Source organism: Medicago sativa, chromosome 8 (genome assembly GCF_051527215.1).
Source record: "Medicago sativa cultivar Bolivia chromosome 8, Bolivia_mono, whole genome shotgun sequence".
Taxonomy (NCBI): Eukaryota; Viridiplantae; Streptophyta; class Magnoliopsida; order Fabales; family Fabaceae; genus Medicago; species Medicago sativa.
Window position 1 is genome coordinate 10,948,882 of NC_140756.1, and position 18,293 is coordinate 10,967,174.

Below are 18,293 nucleotides of genomic sequence, written 5' to 3' on the forward strand. Positions count from 1 at the left end.
AAGGTTGTTTGGTTGATTTGACTCGGATATATATCTTTAGAGAAATGATATTTTTACAACCACTTTATTACAACTTGTTGACAACTTTCTCTCTCATACTTACATTATATTCTTATTCTCTCTCTTTCTTTTTTTTTTTCTCTCTCTCTCTCTATTGTTTTAGACCAATGAGAAGAGAAGAAATGAAAGTTGTCATCAAAGTTGTCGCATATAGTTGTACATATATCACTACTCATATCTTTAAGGTTGTGTCGTGTGTGGATTTCATATGGTATTTATCACTTTAGGAAAAATAAAATAAAAAGAGCTTGCATGGCCATTATTGTCAAATAATTCACCCGTGGATCAAACCTACTAAACTACCCCATTTAAAATAGATATAAACATGTTTGAAATAAATCAAAACTGATTCAAGTATTCAACGTACCAAAAGATTATTAGAAAAAAGTACCATAAGACTGAACAAAATTTGGTTCGATAGTTCACTTCTTAAATTAATTTGTTTCTGCTACGCTAACAGATCTTAAATATAATGAAAAAAAAGTCAATTATTTTGCTGTCAAGTGAGTTTAATACACAATTGGAAACAAGGTAAATTTCTTTATTATAGTAGTCACTGTATTGAAAAAAGGAAATAGCTACAACATTTCTAAATCAATTATTGATGATTATTTGATTATTGATTAATTCAAACATTTAAATGAACAAAACAAAATTCTTCAAACAAGTGCAATTGTTGAATAGCATTATGTACTTTAACACTCGCGTACAATCATTCGACGACATCAGAAATTTTCAAAAATTGAATCCCGATTATTACACGGGCTACTGATTAGTAAAAGCGAGATTGTCAAAAACAGATTAGTTAATCGCTTATACGCTCTGATAAGCAAAGAAATGAGAGAAAATTCACTCATCAACAAACAAATATTGGCGTACTCATAAGACAACCATGGAACCTTAATAATGGTTCCTCTTATCCGCACAAAAATTTCTCTGGATTTATTTTCAGCATTTCTCTTGAAAATTTGAAGTATGCATGTATGTGATCCAGAAAACACTGTCATATTGTTCATTTATCATGGAACATTCGGCTCACATTTTCATAACTCGGCACATTTATAACTGTCACAAGAAAAACGATCTCACGTTAATCATCAATAAGATTAGGTATTAGTAAAAGTAATGAAATACTTATGAAAGGGTAACACTAAAATCAATTACCATCTCCATATGATGCCATAGTCAAAGGTGAGGAAATAATCCTTTGAGATATTTTAGTGATATCATCCAAAGTGATTTCATCTACAGCCTTCAGGAACTCTTCCACAGGCTTCCTGAAAATGGATCACCAATTCTTCCATTAACAAATAATTACATTTCCATTCAACACTTCAAAGGAATAATTATTGAAACAACTAATCACTTTTAAGCTGTGAACAGATAGTTTTACCTTTCTCCGTAAGTCAAAATCTGCCTTCCTATATCTTCTGAGGCAATCATCTGAAAAATATGATTATTAGTAGTTTATAAGAGCCATAATGAAACAAGTTAAATAAGACTACGTGGTAATATTTTATGAGTTAAAGGTGAGAGCATACTCTAGATTCGAGATTCATAAGAACTGCAGTTTTTGTGGATTTCTTGGCACGTTCAAGCTGTACCAGCGGAACTGTAATTGAAAGTGTTAGTTTAATATAATCTGGCTGAAATCAAATTAATATACTACGGAAACAAAAGGGGAGCAAAATAAAACCTTTTTCAGGCGTTGCAATTGCTATAAGTTCTTTGGCTGCTAATTCTACAGCTTTTGGTACAAAATCAGGACTCTACATCCACAAATTAGAAAACGTGTCAACCGTATTATCCATGTAACTGAGAAAGCCCAGAAACTGCAAAAAGGTTTCCTTACAGTGCTCGCATAAATGCCGAATAATCCTGTATTGTTGAAGATACTGTTGAATGCAGAAAAGGATTGAATCTGCTGATATTCATTCAACACGCGAAGAACTGGATTCAATTGTTCATTCAAAACAAGTCAAAGTATTAGAGAAGATATATTGAAGATGATTTTATAAGAGAAAATAAAGCATCATAATAGAGGAAGCGATACCAACTCAATTGGCACTACTATTAACAACAATCATTTGCCAGCACATTATATATATGTGTGTGTGTGAGAGAGAGAAAAACAGCAAGAGTACAAAAACATAGGGGGCAAGACCCAACCCATGAGGGAAAAAACCAACAAATTCAATAACTAGGAAGTCCTAGCCTATTACGGTAAAAGTCATTGCAAATAAACCCAGGAATGAGAAAAAAAAAGGAAATACAAATATAAAACATAACGTCAAAGATCATGGACCAAACTAAACTGTACAAAGAAGACATAGGCAAAACTTACATAGTCTTGAGTGCATCCCTTTACCGGGGCCCCCAGCTGAGAATGAACCACCTCCTCCCATAAGCATCTACATGACTCAAAATTATTACTTGCATTCAATTATTACTTGAAATCAGAAAATCAGACACAAGATGAATACCTGTAGAACAGTCAAAACTATAGCATCTTTCTCCTTTTGCCAGCCACCAGGAACTTCAAAAGCAATAGCAACATGTGTAGCCTGCCTTGCAATATATTTTAGCAGGTAAATAACAGCATTTTTTTTTTTTTGTAATGGGATAAATTTAAAAAGAATGAGATACAAGATAATATAAATGGCGTTATGTAAAAATTGAAACGCACCCCTTCTTCACCGTGGCGACGGAAATCACCACCAACATAGGTAGATTTTGGTTCTTCGGAACGGGGAACACTTGGTAGGTCAGCGAGAAGTGGCTCAGCAACAGATAGAAGCTCTTCATGATCTACACCAGATGCAGCAAGTACCATTCTAGGAGCCGTGTAATTTTCCTGGTTTTTCACACCTATAAAAATTAGATTCTCAAATAGATTGTGAGAAAAAAGCACAAAGAATAAATTTAAGTTTGACATTAAATGATACCAGTAATATTCATGCAGTATCAGAAAGGATAACAGATCTTACAGCAACAAAATCCTCTAAACTGGGGCCATCTAGTGTGTTCAGTGCTTCTTCAGGAGCCAAAAGGGGATAAGCCAATGCACCAGAATATCCAGCAGAGTGAATTGCTTCCAAAAGCAAACCCTGTGGATTGTTTTTGAGTTCTCCTAGCTCTGCTTTCACCTTTCGAAGCTGCAAATACAGATGGTTCAACAGGTTCGGAAGGAATGTCATAACAGCTATCAACAAAAAAATACTATACTTTCAAATGGGATAGTATGCTTTTGTCACAAGCTCAATAGCAACGTATGGGACTTGAACTTCACGCTGGAAAATATAGGATGTTATCATGAGGTTCTTGGGCTATAGAACCACAACAGGTAGTCTTTGCAGCTCAGTTAGCAGTTTCCCCGAGGTTCATCATATCAATTGCTATCAATGTTTTCCAACGGAGTGAGTATCGGAGTTGCTGAGCTAGGGCCTAGTTGGTTTGTTAGTAATTGATTAATAGGGGAGTTGAGACCAAAAATTGGCAGTACATGATTTGATATTTGGTTTATATGGCCTTGAGCTCTTACACCAGAATGGCTAGCTTTTCTGTTATTGTGGTGCCTAGGTTTGTACCAGCTTCTCAGTACACGAAAGGCGCTCAAAGCTTAAAGTCACCAAGATGTAACTTAGGTTGTGTTTGGCCCAGCTTATTTCAGGTCTAAAAGCTACTTTACCTATAAAGTTAAATATAAGAGCTTTAAAATTAAAGTTAAAGTTGTTTGGTAGTTTTTATCTTAAAAATTGCTTTAAAATCTAAAGTCATTTGATATAATTATTTTTATGAATTTTTTATTTAATTTAAAATCATTGTAGCTACTGAATTTGTTATATTTTTATATAAATACATAAAGATATATTTCTTTGAGGCAAATACAAAATTGTAGCTCAATTTTAATTTAAAATTATTCATTTAAATATGTTCTCATGCTTCCTTTCATACAAATACACAGAATCAATAAATATTTAAAAATAAAAACTCAAACTTGGTTAAAAAAACTCAAACGAGTAGTCATTTCCTTCACCCACATGAATAAAAAATATAATAGGGCGCATGAGAAAATAGATAGGAAAAGTCCTTTCTTTTTTTACAATTGAGGGCCTAAGCCAAATATGTGGCTAATTTCTTTTTTTTTAATATTTGTATTGATTTTCTTATTTCATAAATAAATTAGCCAGATAATATTTAGTATTTAGTATTTACAAATTATAATTTTATTTTACAAGTAGTATTCACAATGATAATTAACAAGGAATTAATGGGTAGCCTCACTTTGCTAAAAAATACCCTAAAAGAATGATAGCTTCAAATAAAAAATATTAAAAGAATGGTAGCCTGACTATGTTCTTTTACAGGAGTTCTCTATTGATTGAGTTTCAATTAAAAAATATTAAAAACAAATAGCATGATATATCCATAGCAGGATTCGAATGCGGTCATAAGTTAGAAGCCCTTGCGTAAAGCTGGTTTTTTCAACTTTTTCTAAATCTCCTTTTGGCTCTATTTTCTTCTATAAAATTAAGCTGCTTATTTTTTTTAGAGCTTTTCATAAATGGTGTTTGGCCCTCCTTCTACTTTTAAGGTCAAAGAAGTTGAAAAAAAGCTGGGCCAAACACTACCTTAGCATGAGTTGGTGCCGCTGGAACTTAGAAGTTAACAAGATGTAACTAAAGAAAATAAGGAATAGCTTTGTCTACCATTCATTTACTTATTTACTTACTTGTATATAAGAAAGGAATATCCTATATTAAAAAAACTTCTAGTGTTTCATTTCCTAAAGTTTCAACTGGCAACAAAGCATTATATAAGTTGATGGAGCCTATATTATCATTTGCTGCAGAAAATGATGCATGAGCTTTAAAACATAAAAGTTAAATGCCAGACCACGAGAAAAGAGAATAACATATTATAAATACCTCTTCATTGACCTCCCAGTCCAAGAAGGCCGGGTTCCTTACACAGTCAACCAGTAATTCAATCATTTGTGGAACATAGGTCTTTAAAGCATCAAATGTGTAACCCATTTGTTCTCGAGAGGCCGATGCTCCTATATTACCACCAATTGCTTCTATTTCCCTTACAATACGAAAGTGACTACGGTTAACCGTGCTCTTGAAAGCCATTCTCTCCAGCAAGTGTGAAGCCCCGCTTGTCACTGGCGTCTCATAGATAGAACCACAATCAAGATATAACCCAATTGAGGCTGCAGGGTTCTAATAAAAAATCAGAATAAAAGACAAATCAATAATATGCTACCCAAAAAAGTCAACCTCATTCAATCTTAACAGTAGCATTTTTGACTGAACATATATCAACACAGAATACTAGAAACATACACATACCGACGAAGTCTCTGATGCTATTTTGAGTCCATTGGAAAGAGTTGTGATCTTGGTCTTGCTTGGTTCAATATAATCTGGTAGGGTATCAGGAAGAACAACAGAACTAAGTGGTGTATCAAGAGGGGGAAGTGAACTAGAGCGCTCCCCAGTAAGCCAGCTAAACAAACCACCAGAGGAAACCTTTGCAGCAATAGCACTCGAAGTTGCAAATCTAGTTGCTCCCAAGTTGCCAACAACACGGCCCTAAATAAGACACATTCATTCATTACACAACATGATACAAACATCCCATGAAACATTGACTCAAACATGGAAGTAAAAAATATTTGAACGTAACCACATTAGTTAGTTTCAGACATTGACACAAACATGGAAATAACATTGACACATGACGTGCATTTTTTCAATCTGAAGTATCAGTACAACATATCAAGCAGTAGCATTCACCACACCATGAATCAAACATTGCACATCATAAAAACATCCTATGAAGCATTGACACTGATAATAATTTGGTAAAGTGTATGTTTGGTTCTTTGGTGACAAGAATTGATTTTGAGTGAATTGATTTTGACTAAAACTGAGTTAAATGTAGATTTGTGTTTGGACGCATTCATGTAAAAGCAAGTTGAACTATACATTTGTATGTAACAATCAATTCTAGAATTAAAAGCTACAAATCCTAGATTCAAGTAGAATAAATTTTGGATGCAAAATCAATTCTACCCAAAAGCAACCAAAATGTCGGAATTAAGTCTACACCTCCTGAATCAATTTTAGCCCTTTCTATAAGTGGAACTAAACATAAATATTTGAATGTAACCACATGTGTCAATGTACACCAAAACACACCTTCAATCTGAAGTAGCAGAATTCACCACAACATGAGTAAAACAAAAGCTAAAAGGAATAAATAGAAAAAACAATCCACAACATGAACAAAAATAATCAATAAAATTTCAAAGTCCTAACCCACCCACCAAACTATTCCCCAGAAAATCGCTAGAAAAACATTTTTTTTCCTAGCAAACACAAATTTTGTTATCTGGGTCTGTTCCAAAAATATAAAAAGAATAAAATTTATGGTCCTAAACATGATTAATAATAATAATAATAATAATAATAATAATAATAATAATAATAACAGCTCTAATACAATAACCTAAGTCCAAACCTACCCATCAAACTAATCCCCACAAAACCAATAAAAGTAAAATTTTTTCACAGAAGAATCAAATTTTGTTATCTGGGTCAGTTTCAAAAAAATAAAAATAAAAAAACAAAAAAAACTTCACTGATCTTAAACATGAATAAAAAGGGTTGGGATTTGAGAAAGGACCTTGAGATGGCGTTTGAGTGAAGAAGCTGTAGCTCTATACATGACGAGTGAAGAAAATGAAACCCTAAATCAGAATCAAAGATTTGTGTGTGTGTCTGCCGAGAAACCAATGGTGATTCTATGAAGCAGGGTCACATAAGAGAGAAGCACTTTTTCTTTTAGAAATGGTCAATTTATTTCTTTTTTATTTTATTAAAAAAAACCAGAAACTTGGGCCGGTTAACCCGGACAAGGCCCATGTTTAATTTGGCTAAAAATAATCAAAATATTCATTTATCAAAATATGTTTACCCCCTAGCGATTTTTGGTTTACCCCCTGTAAAAAAATTTGTTTAGATTTCAACCCTGTACTTTGAAGATTTTTTGATTTTGGACCAATAGCGACAAATGTTTATTTGAAAAATATAATCGGTGTGTCTTTAACTTCCATTAGACATCTCAAAATATTACACTACTTAGACCTTTTGGATTAACTATGAGACTAATCCTTAAATCGACAACAATACATTTAATAATTTTCACCCAAGATTAGTCTACCTATCAAATAGACAACTCTTGGAGTCAAACTCAATTTATTTTAGTTATGTTACCAATTTCCCAAGACCATGTTGATTGTTGATTTCACCATTTCAAAATTTAATAAATGAACCAACTAAATTTATTTTGTTTCTCATGATTCTTCCATATACAGCATCGTAGAGAGAATGTGCAGATTATAAGAGAGATTCTGGAAAAAGAGAAATTGGATAACACATCTTCAATAAAATAAAACCATACAAGTTTTGTCCATAAAAAGGAAAATCATACCAGTATGTATCTAACGATATGTAACCTATATACAAGTTTCTTCACACCAAAAAGAAGAAACACTACGTGCATATTAATCATAATGAATCATATTTTAAATAACACATTTAAAAATTTAAAAAGGTATCTCCGGTCCACAACACAAACACCCTAGTGTGACAATTTACTTGCTTCTTCTCATCACACTAGGAAATATAGTGTTGATAACATCTTTCAGATTCCTGCAACCAACAACTTTGATATTTTCTAAACCTTCAGTTCCCAAAACTTTTTCAGCTGCCTTTGGTACTATACACATTCTGTATCCCAATTTCGCCACTGTGTGTACCCTTTTTTCCATTCTAGTAACCTGTATCATCACATTAATAAGAATGCAACATTAGCGAGAAACAAAACAATAGTCAAGTTAAATCATGACTTATATAGACCGGAGGCTTCTTGCTTCAATTAAATTCTAAGTAGTTATTTTAAAATCTGAAGATGAAGCAGCCAAAATCTCGGCTAGTCTTTTTGTTTTTAGAACGACACTAAATAATCAAATCCGACAACATAGTTCAATATTGCAATATCAATACATCATGACAGCATAACCAGTAATTAGAAATCTGAAAATGACATAAAGACACACCAGGCATCAAATCCAACAGAAAAGTGAGTTATCTTAAATAGAAAGTTTTCATACCTAGGTACATGATGCAAAACTTTTAATGATTAAAAGCATCAATACTTTATTTGGAGTTGGTACACTCTTATACTACTGGATACTCTAAATTGGCCTTTAAATAATGAATATCATAATTGAAACATTAAAATTATGAAGAACATGATTACCATGCGAAGCTCGCCACCAAGACCAATTTCACCTATGAATGCAATGTCATTTGGAATCGGGAGCTCCAAGCAACTGGAAAAAAGGAAAAGACAACAGGGTTAGTAATAAATTGAAGATTCACCTTTAACAAATTTGAGTCTATAAATTCATGTACTAGTAACCAACTTTAAAGTTCTTATTATTAGGGTGAAAATTCATAGAAAACAATATGAATTTTCTTGTATTTGACATTGTGAAAATCTTAATCAAAGAGATCAAGGTACGCTTGTTTATATACATGCCAATTTTGCACCAACAGTGGTGTTTATCCTACACCCACTGATAACCAACTTCAGAGAGTTACAATCAGTTTAAGCTGGTGTGGCAGTTTCTCTAAACTAACTCGTGTGTATTGCGAGACACACTACTCAGGCTGCTGATGTGACAGCCCTTCTAAGTTCAAACTAACTCTTATGCTGGCAATGAGCTGGCAAAGGACAGCTCAGCAGTAATAAAGCTAGTATACTCACACTTATCATCCATAAATTTTGTCCTCATTGACCTATTAGTCATTTAGCTTACTTTGATATAGGTCAGATGACGGGCCTTTCAACAGACTAACAGACCATATCAAGATTTCAAAAAGATCATCAGATCAAGCCTAAAATAGTATTCAACTAGTAACATACCAAACTTAGGTCTTGAGTTTTTAGAACAGGCTAAGCCTGTTTCGTAAAAGCTTTATTAGACCCAGCCTACTTCCAACCCCCTTCCCAATCCTCATGAGACATTCACCAAATCAGGACAGCAATATTTTACATCATTTGAAAAGAACTTTTAGCACAAACCTGCTGCAAATTGCAGCTGCTATTGCAAGATCTCCTGCAGTTTCGGTCACTGTCAATCCACTAACAACGTTTAAAAACACAGCCTGTTCAACAAAGGCACAAGAAAGTAGAATATAATCAGTACAAATATCAACATGAAAAAAATATTTGCTGGTTTAATTATAAGCACCGAACATGCGATGGACTTCATAACTATTTAAACAATAACTCGAAGAGATTAAAAAGCTTTTTAAAATGAGAAGTTAATTCACATGAAGTTTTGCCGGTAATTTTCAAACGGCCGATATCAATGAGAGGAGCCAGATGTGAATATTATTAATTCATTATCAGTAGAATTCACTGAAATTATCCACATTACTGCATTTCTAAATTCTCAAAAGGATAGATGGGGGAAGGGCACACAAATCACACCTTCTCCCCACAGAATAGGGTGAATTTGGCACTTGGATCATTGAATTTTCATGTTATTCTTTTATGCTGTTTGAGATAATTGAACGGAATAAGAGAAAAGAGAGAAATGTTATTTGAACAACCAAAACTTGACAACGTATTTGACAACCGTATAAAAATACATCATTTATAACTATTGATTTGACTCGAGGAAAGAGAAAAAACTAATAAAAAACAAAATCGTATCTACACAATATATAAATACGTTGTTGGACAACTAAATGATTGTCCAGATAACTTTTCTAGAGAAAAGATGTGCAAACTTGTTGATATTGTTGTTATTTGACATTAATTTTCCTTAGTTATATTTCCAACTTTATCTATTTATTCGGGGAATTTAATTCTCTAAATATTTCAATATTGACAGAATGTACGTATAACGGTAAAATGAAACACGAAATCCATTCACAAACTTTGAGTAGAAAGACAAAAATAACAAACCAAAAAGGATAAATCAAATTTATAAAACATCTTACATGTTCTTGGAGACGAAGTCCTGCTTGCTTGATAAGAACCTATAGTTCAAGGGACAGAAAGATGATCAATGAACAACTTCACACAATTCATTTTAGCTGATATGAAATATGGTATGAAAGCAGGGATAAGAATGTTAATGCAATCTTTGACAATAACTCACAGATATGATCATATCGGCTCTATTTGCTTGGATACCATTAAATTGCCTTGATCCTGTTGAGCCAGAGAGACAAAGCGCCTACCAGGTACAGTTCAAAATTAGCCTAAATAATTCTTCTGAAGGATGACATAGTAGAAAAAGTCAGACGGCTGCTGATAATGTTGCATTAAGGATGACATAGTAGAAAAAGTCAGACGGCTGCTGATAATGTTGCATTAGTGTGCTCAAAAATCATCTCTGAAATGTTTTCTTTTAATTTATATTTTTTGATTAAAAAAACAGTGTAGTTCATGGCGAATCGTGATGCTTACTAGTTGATCCAAAGTACAGACACTAAACAGTGTGTTAATTGGCAATCACTAAGCCCGGTGCACTCTAAGAAATCATTATTTTCTTGGAATGCCTTGCAACTTGCAAACTATCATGATCAATATAGTATCGATAACAAGGCGATAGTGATGTCTCTCGTAAAAGAACTTTCCAGTATAGCAGGAAACCCATACTAGGCTTGACATTTTCAAATACTGAAATACAACAAAAGTAGAGAAGAAAAATTACCTGAATTTCAATAAGAAATGTTCGGGATCCATCCATTATTACAGCTACAGCGAGTCCAGCTAAAACATCTGAATCTAGGTCTTGTTCACTAAGAAACATTTCACTGGCATTCGAAACAGCCTGAAGTCCCGAATGTGACATCTCAAACACTCCAAGCTGACCACATAATCAACGAAAACACAAATCAAACATTAAATTTCCCTAGATCACAATAGTAGATCCATGGTATAGTTAATTGTGGCATACCTCATCAGTGGATCCAAATCGATTTTTCACAGCTCGAAGCATACGATGGGAAGTGTACTTCTCGCCCTGAGCATTAATGTTAAAAATCAGCACAGAGAAAATGCGGTGAACTCAAAAAGTCAAGTATAAGTGAAAAATAAATGCAACATGTTGCAAACAAAACTTCCAGATTTTAATTTAAAAGACATTGCAAAACTAATTTTGAAAATGGAATGGGAAGAACAATGTCCTGCAATCAAACCAAATTTTTTAATGTAAAAAATGAAATTACAGTGAACCAAAAGCATGAAATTTTTTAAAACCAAATTTCTTTAATGCTTATTTAGATCAATGAGAAGAATTGAGCACTTCTCTAATTTAATATCATTATTATTGCCCAACATGCCATCTTCATCGTTACAATGTGTTGTGACTTTTGTTCTTATTCTCTAAATGTGGCTTCTAATACTCATGCATGTTGACATATTAAGATACAAAAGCAAGATTAAAAAACAAAGTTTACTATGAAAATAAATTGTGGGCAATATTAGTAGTACTATTAAGTTCCCAGGAAAGCAAGTAAAATTTGCAAATGTCAAAATGAGCCCATCCATTCTCTTTTAAAAATTGGCAATAGTTCTCTTCCTCTCGTGAACACTCAATTATATGATATGCACTTGATGTAAGAGCCATTGTATTATATATAAGGGGTTAAGGATACCAAAAGTCCAAAATGCATGCTATGTAGTAGACAATAGAAAATGTAACGATAAGCACAAATCAGCTTTACCAACTAGAAAGAAAGATGTAAGAAGGTACGAACTTCCATATACAAAACAACATCAACGATATGCTCCAAAACACGAGGTCCTGCTATGTCTCCAGATTTTGTCACATGTCCAATCTGAAATAAAGAAAAAAACAAATTGTGGTCAAGAATGTGAAGGCCATTTAAACATAAATACACGTAGGTAATCCATAAATTAAATGCATACAAGTAACACCAATCATTTATTAAATAATACATACAAGTTTTGCTGTATTAAGCTCATAGAATAGAATAGGAAAGGTTTCCAACATTTACAATAACAGTAAATGTCAATAGGTGTTGATTGATTAGGGAGACTAAATAAACAATGAGACGGAAAAATGAAAATAATTGCAGGATTGTCTTCCTTAAAAAAGTACATACAATGAAATATACGATAGTTCATATATTGGTAAAAGATCAACCACTTAGGTACAATTCATTAAATCCATAAAAAAGGGTACATTCATGAAATTGACAGACATATGTATGCTCACCAATAGAACTGGGATGTTTGTTGTCTTTGCAAATCGCAGTAAAGCTGAAGTACATTCCTTAACCTGTTTCACACCTATTACATGTCAGAAACCATGGAACCAACATTTCTTTTCACCATAGAAAAGGTATAGCTTATGCATTTTTGACAGATTCGGTAGAGGAGGCAACTGAACCTATTTTATTCATGACTTCAACTATGAACAGTAAGTTGTACACGAGATAGTAAACTAAATCAACAAATTAAATAATTTAAAGCAACAGAAGACTGCTACATTGTGAATGCTTTTAAGTTAAAAGTTTTAACTTAGATTAAAAACTTCATCTGGCTATGATCATTATTAGGATGATGCAAATCAATATAGAAATTGAACATGAAAGATTCCCTCTCCTACCTGCATAATCCCTCCAGGACTCCCCATTATTCCTTTCAAATAAACAGTCTGTACAGAATCAACAACTAGAGCCCGAGGTGTGAGATACTGAACTTTCTTCAATATGTCCTGACACAAGAAAAACAATTATTTAGACTTCAGTAATATTTTCTACTAAACTCAGTTAAGAATTTAAGTCAAACCAACCTTTTGATGGTAATAATAAATATAAATCAATAAAATTCATGTAAAAGAAGTAATAATGTAGAAAAATGCCAGAACCTCAATATCATTACTTGAATATAAATAAATATCTGATCCAATTGTTAGGCGGTCTGCTCTGTTACCAATTTGCTCTACACTCTGACACATGAAAGAGATAAAACACATTGACATAAATGCAAGCTACATCAAAGTATATAAAATAACAGGCTCAAAACACATAAATTTAATAAATTTCATATATTAAAAACACTCGAAGATTCAATAAATGCAAACCTCTTCACCAGAGACATACACAACTGGAGATGCTTCACCATCTTTGTGGCCTTCGGCGAGTATGGCAGCAATCTTACAACTCAAATGTTTACAAATAAAGCAAGTATTAATGGGGATGACCATGTCCACAAGAGAAAGTTGATCATCTAACTTTTATACACAGTTTTACCATACAAAATAAGTAAATAATACATACCTGCAACAACAGAGTACTCTTCCCAACACCAGGATCCCCGCCAACTAAAGTCAATGAACCTTCAAACCAAAAATTATAAATAAAGTTACCATTAACACCCAATACACTTTGTAGTGCGTGTATTAGTGAACTGAAATTAAGAAAGACATGATAATGCGTACAGGGAAGCATTTATACGAGCATTAAAATGAGTTTAATTTTGGCATATCGTCAGTGTAATTTTTTTTACATGGTCAACAAATCACTACCAATCATACATGGGACTTTAAAAGTAGTTATGATTAAAGTCAAATGTTTTCAAGGATATGACAATTACGATTTATCGACAATGTAAAAAATTTAGATTGACAATGTATATGAATTAAATCTTTAAAATATTAGGATCGTGGGAAAAAAGCACAAGAAATATTGTACCCATCACTTAAAGCGCCAAAAGTAATATACAAATCAAACATGGTCAAGCCAATTTCTTTGTATAAATATATAAGCAACAATAGAAGAACCACATTTGATGGAAATAGATTAGAGGGTATGTGTCAAATAATAGATAACTAAAAAATAGTGGGAAAAAAAACCCAAATCAAGAGATTATGTTGTTAGGCTTAGGCCCCTACACTGCATCGTGCATCTGATAACTTTTGAGTTGCAAAATCAATCATACAAAGAAACAAAAAGCAAAAAACAAAAACAAAAAGACCTCAATGAATTTGGTTTCTGGCATATTAATATAGATAAGAAAATGGATTAAACCTGGTACAAGACCACCACCCAGCACTCTAGAAACTTCATTTCCAAAAGGACCAGACCTGAAATCAAAGCCAAGTAAACAGTATAAAAATAAAGGCACATATCTACTCAGACTAGAAGTTCGGAAGATGCTCTAAAACACCAATGTTCTAAAACAGACAAAACAAGATTGATCACGTATTTCGGTCAATTGTTCCTACGTCTCTGAAAGCACACTGGCTGCTATAGTTTTCTATTATGCAATACTTACATAGTAGGATAAAACTATGACTAAATACTACATTCCTGAACCGTCCAGCAAAGGGCTCCGCCCTCCACTCCCCAACCCTCTTTGTCATAGCCTAACAAACGAATGAGTAAGGCTCAAAGGGCAGACACTCCAGTGACTGGCTACCCTACACATGTCAGTGCCAGTGTCCGATGCCAACAGGACACCGACACGGCGACACTTGTGATTACATTCAGTTATGTCCCTTTTCAAACTATTACCAATGTCGACATGTCTGTGTCATGTCTGGTGTTCATGTATGTGATTCATAGCGGGCTACTTATCAGTGAATATGAGTCATAAAATTCAATTATTCTATAAGCAATCATGTAAATAAACTACCAAACTAAACCAGGAAAAGAGATATAGTATAAACAAATACAAAAAAACCAAACTTACAAACGAATTCTCCAATGCAAATGATCAACTCCCCTATTAACCTCAGACAATCTCAAAGGACGCAACTCACCACTCTTCTCCGGAAGCCAAGACCCCAACCCATCTTCCAAAACTGAAAACCCACTAACCTTTTCACTACTTTTCACTTCATGAAACTCTTTCATAGTACCAGAAACACTACACGATCTACAAACACCCCACCATTGTCCAGTACTATACCCACAATTGCTACAAACCCAGTAAACTTTTTCCTTACCCTTTTTCTTCTTTCTTCCAAATACAACACCTTCATCATTACCCTCAATTGGGTTTACTCTGCTATTAGCGTTTTGTTTGAGAAAGTTTTCAGCTTTGTTGTTGTTGGTAGAAGATGAAGCGTTTTGGTGTGGTGGGTTGGTGTGGAAAGCTGCGTTTGTTGTTGGTGATGGGTTATGGAGTGACAATGATTGTGTTGAAGGGAAACGAGAGGCAGAAAACGAAAACATTTGTGTTATGTTATGGTTTGTGTTCGTATGTATGAATGATGACTATGAAGACATAGCACAAAGGTTATAGTTTATGGAACATTGAATAAAAAACACTAAACCACTAAATTGATCCCCGTCTTTATAATTTACTCCCATGACTATGTTAATTTCTCAAAATAATTGATGCCTTCGTCAAATGTTTATGAATTTGGTCCATCTGTTAACTAACACGGTTAATGCTATCGTGGCACCTTAACTCTTTTAGTTTGATCATTACGTCAAAATAGCCAATAACTTTATCCACTTTGTACCAAATTAGTCTTTGTCGTTTTTCAATTTCTATTAGAATGGTCCCTTCAAGAATGAACAACAACTGGACAACATTCATCCGCCTAAAACCTCAAAACACTTTCAATTCATACTATTCTTGATCAAATTCCACTCACCATCATTTTTTTTTTTTAAGAAACACTTTAGGTTTGGGAAATTTAGGGATTTAGGGTTCTTCTTTAGAGAAGTTTAAAAATTTAGGATTTAGAAAACAAACGTAAAGGATGAGAAAATAAAATTAAGATTAGTGAGGAAAAGAATTGAAAAAAAAAAAAGATTGGGTGACAATGCAGAAGAACGTAGAAGAGTAAAATGGAGGAAGAAAAGAGGAAAACTTGACCATCGACTAGTCAAGACCAATCATAAGTGTCCAACGTCATTGTCAACGTGGCAGTAAATGTGCCATGTCATCATAATTAACAATATTAGTTAATGGATAATGATAGAGGGACCAAATTGAAAAATGTTTGACAAAGACAAATATTATTTTGAGGTATTAGTATGGTCCGAGACTAGTTTGAGAGTGAATTACAAAGACAAAGATCAATTTGATGGTTTACTCAATAAAAAATGTTTCAAACATGTTTTTGTGGGGAGGGGGAAGAGTAATTTTAATCGAGTTGGGTGAGATTTGTTTTTCATACATAACAACTTTTTTTTGGTGTGTTAATATTTCGATTTCTAGGAAAAAGATAGTAATTTAAAGTTTTACCGAGAATTAAATAAATTTTGACAAAACATTACTTCATCGAGTCAACATATTTGGTTGAGAAACAATAAAAGAAAAACTTCTAAAAAAGAGGTGATTGATGATAAAGAGAAGCATCCAAACATATATGAACTTTCAAGAATAAGCCATCAAATTAGTCTCCCATTTTGTAAGATAATCTAAAAAAGGTCTATGAGATTATAAGTATTTCAAAATTAAAGGTCTTATACTCTGTTAAATTGTCAAATTGGTCGTCAAAGTTAACCACTCTCTATCAATTAGGTCCCGATAAACCATTAGATCAAAAATAAATGGTTGAGATTAGAAAGTCACATATGTACCTCACCTTATTACATCAATTCTCATAAACTCATTTCCCTTTTCATCTTCTTCTTTCCATACTCAATCAATATGTGAATCTTTCATCTTCTCTAATCCACCACCATCATCATCAACGTCAATCTCTCTCAAGGAGGTTCCACCTAATTGATCTATCATGGAAGCATTGCCAATCTCATAGAATTCTTACGATTTGTAATTAAAAAAAAAACACACAGAAGAATTCTTACGAATTGCAGATTAAAAAAGAACCTTTCAGATTAGGATTAACTAATAACCTTTGTAAATTTGTTCAACCAAAAACATAAAATTCATAGAGGATGTATATTATGAGAATGACTATTTTATATGAGAATGATCATCAACCATTAGATCAAAAATAAATCGTTAAGATTAAAAAGTCACATATGTACCTCACCTTATTATATCAATTCTCATAAACTCTTTCATCTTATCTAATTCACCATGTTCTGCAAAATTGTATGTTGATTGGTTCGAATCTATCAATCAACCGCGATGTTCTAATTGATTGAAATAAATTCTTAGGATTGAAATTTATTTTTGTAAAACAATATATAGAATATCTTCATATTTGACTTCTCATAATTAAACTACCTGTGCCAATGGATACATGAGTAATGCTAGTAACACTTTCTTTTGAACACTCTCTCTAATACTCACTCTTTTATTGGTTTAAATCACTGTGGATCAACACTTTGAAAATAGAACCAACACGAAGTAGTGAGACATACATTAATTCCACCCAATAAGAGAGTGAGTATTAGAGAGAGTGTTGAAAAATGAGTATAGCTAGCATTCCTCTTGGATACATATTGGGACTCAATGATTGAAGAAAATCACAATAATTTTAATATAATTTTATGATAGAGAAAGACGAGCGAGAAATAATAAAAAGATAAAGGAGAAAGTAATTTTTTATCCAATTCCATTCCCATTGACACCCTGAAATTTAAAAAAATTATACAAAGTACAAACCACCTAAGTTTATTGAATTTTGAACCCCTGAAAAATTTGGTTTTGCACCATTGGCCCAACAGGCATTCTCACACTCTCAAATTCACATCACACTATCTCTCTATCGTCTCTCATCTTCCCTTCCACCCCCCTCCACGGGCAGCCTTCCAAGAAACCATCCAGGGACAACAACAGGTAATGAATATCTTTTTTTTATTTTGAATTTGTTATATGATTCAAATTGTATTAAATTGGTTGATTAATCCTCCAACTAGGACTATGAGTGGTACATTGTGTTGTTAAATAATTGTTAGTATTTTTTATATGTCAAAAATTGGGGATTTTGTCTTTAGAATTGTGGACTTTTGATTTTTTTTTTTTTACAAGAATTGTGGACTTTCGATATGTGAGTGAAGATCTAATATTGATTAACTTTCAAAAACATGGTATTACTAGAAATATATGCAAAGAGGATATGGGTTGAAGAAGTCAACACTGATTGTTTTTATTTTTTATTTTTTAGAGGAAGTCAACACTGCTTGTTCTCATTTAGAAATGTGCTAGAAAATATAAAATAACATGAATATGAGCACAGTTCC

General features: G+C 33.0%; 2 protein-coding genes across 2 annotated transcripts; both read right to left on the reverse strand.

Moving 5' to 3' along the window:
* Nucleotides 1-715: 715 nt before the first annotated feature.
* On the reverse strand, nucleotides 716-6,901 carry LOC146896889 (mitochondrial-processing peptidase subunit alpha-like). The gene is made up of 13 exons (XM_085736297.1): nucleotides 6,754-6,901; nucleotides 5,415-5,657; nucleotides 4,989-5,285; nucleotides 3,048-3,215; nucleotides 2,747-2,914; nucleotides 2,544-2,624; nucleotides 2,405-2,471; nucleotides 1,913-2,010; nucleotides 1,757-1,829; nucleotides 1,602-1,672; nucleotides 1,454-1,503; nucleotides 1,225-1,337; nucleotides 716-1,125 (listed from the first exon to the last, which is right to left on the reverse strand). Exons 1-13 carry the CDS (start codon nucleotides 6,793-6,795, stop codon nucleotides 1,073-1,075), a joined length of 1,524 nt encoding a protein of 507 aa, XP_085592423.1. The 5' UTR covers nucleotides 6,796-6,901; the 3' UTR covers nucleotides 716-1,072.
* A 594-nt stretch (nucleotides 6,902-7,495) lies between these two features.
* Nucleotides 7,496-16,008, reverse strand: LOC146896890 (uncharacterized). The gene is made up of 15 exons (XM_085736295.1): nucleotides 14,875-16,008; nucleotides 14,211-14,266; nucleotides 13,461-13,519; nucleotides 13,265-13,336; nucleotides 13,049-13,129; nucleotides 12,788-12,895; nucleotides 12,395-12,457; nucleotides 11,913-11,993; nucleotides 11,111-11,176; nucleotides 10,865-11,020; nucleotides 10,307-10,384; nucleotides 10,146-10,184; nucleotides 9,220-9,302; nucleotides 8,392-8,464; nucleotides 7,496-7,909 (listed from the first exon to the last, which is right to left on the reverse strand). The coding sequence occupies exons 1-15, from the start codon at nucleotides 15,357-15,359 to the stop codon at nucleotides 7,724-7,726; spliced, it is 1,686 nt and encodes a 561-aa protein (XP_085592421.1). The 5' UTR covers nucleotides 15,360-16,008; the 3' UTR covers nucleotides 7,496-7,723.
* Between the last annotated feature and the right edge of the window lie 2,285 nt (nucleotides 16,009-18,293).

Excerpts from the sequence above, each read along its gene's own strand:
- LOC146896889 (XM_085736297.1), bottom strand. The coding sequence starts at position 6,795 with ATGTATAGAGCTACAGCTTCTTCACTCAAACGCCATCTCAAG. Across the intron at positions 1,504-1,601 it reads TTATGAATCTCGAATCTAGA|ATGATTGCCTCAGAAGATAT; the intron begins GTATGCTCTCAC and ends CATATTTTTCAG. Across the intron at positions 1,126-1,224 it reads TATGGCATCATATGGAGATG|TTATAAATGTGCCGAGTTAT; the intron begins GTAATTGATTTT and ends TTCTTGTGACAG.
- LOC146896890 (XM_085736295.1), bottom strand. The coding sequence starts at position 15,359 with ATGTTTTCGTTTTCTGCCTCTCGTTTCCCTTCAACACAATCATTGTCA. Across the intron at positions 14,267-14,874 it reads TTGCATTGGAGAATTCGTTT|GTCTGGTCCTTTTGGAAATG; the intron begins GTAAGTTTGGTT and ends CTTTGATTTCAG. Across the intron at positions 10,185-10,306 it reads GAGCCGATATGATCATATCT|GTTCTTATCAAGCAAGCAGG; the intron begins GTGAGTTATTGT and ends CTTGAACTATAG.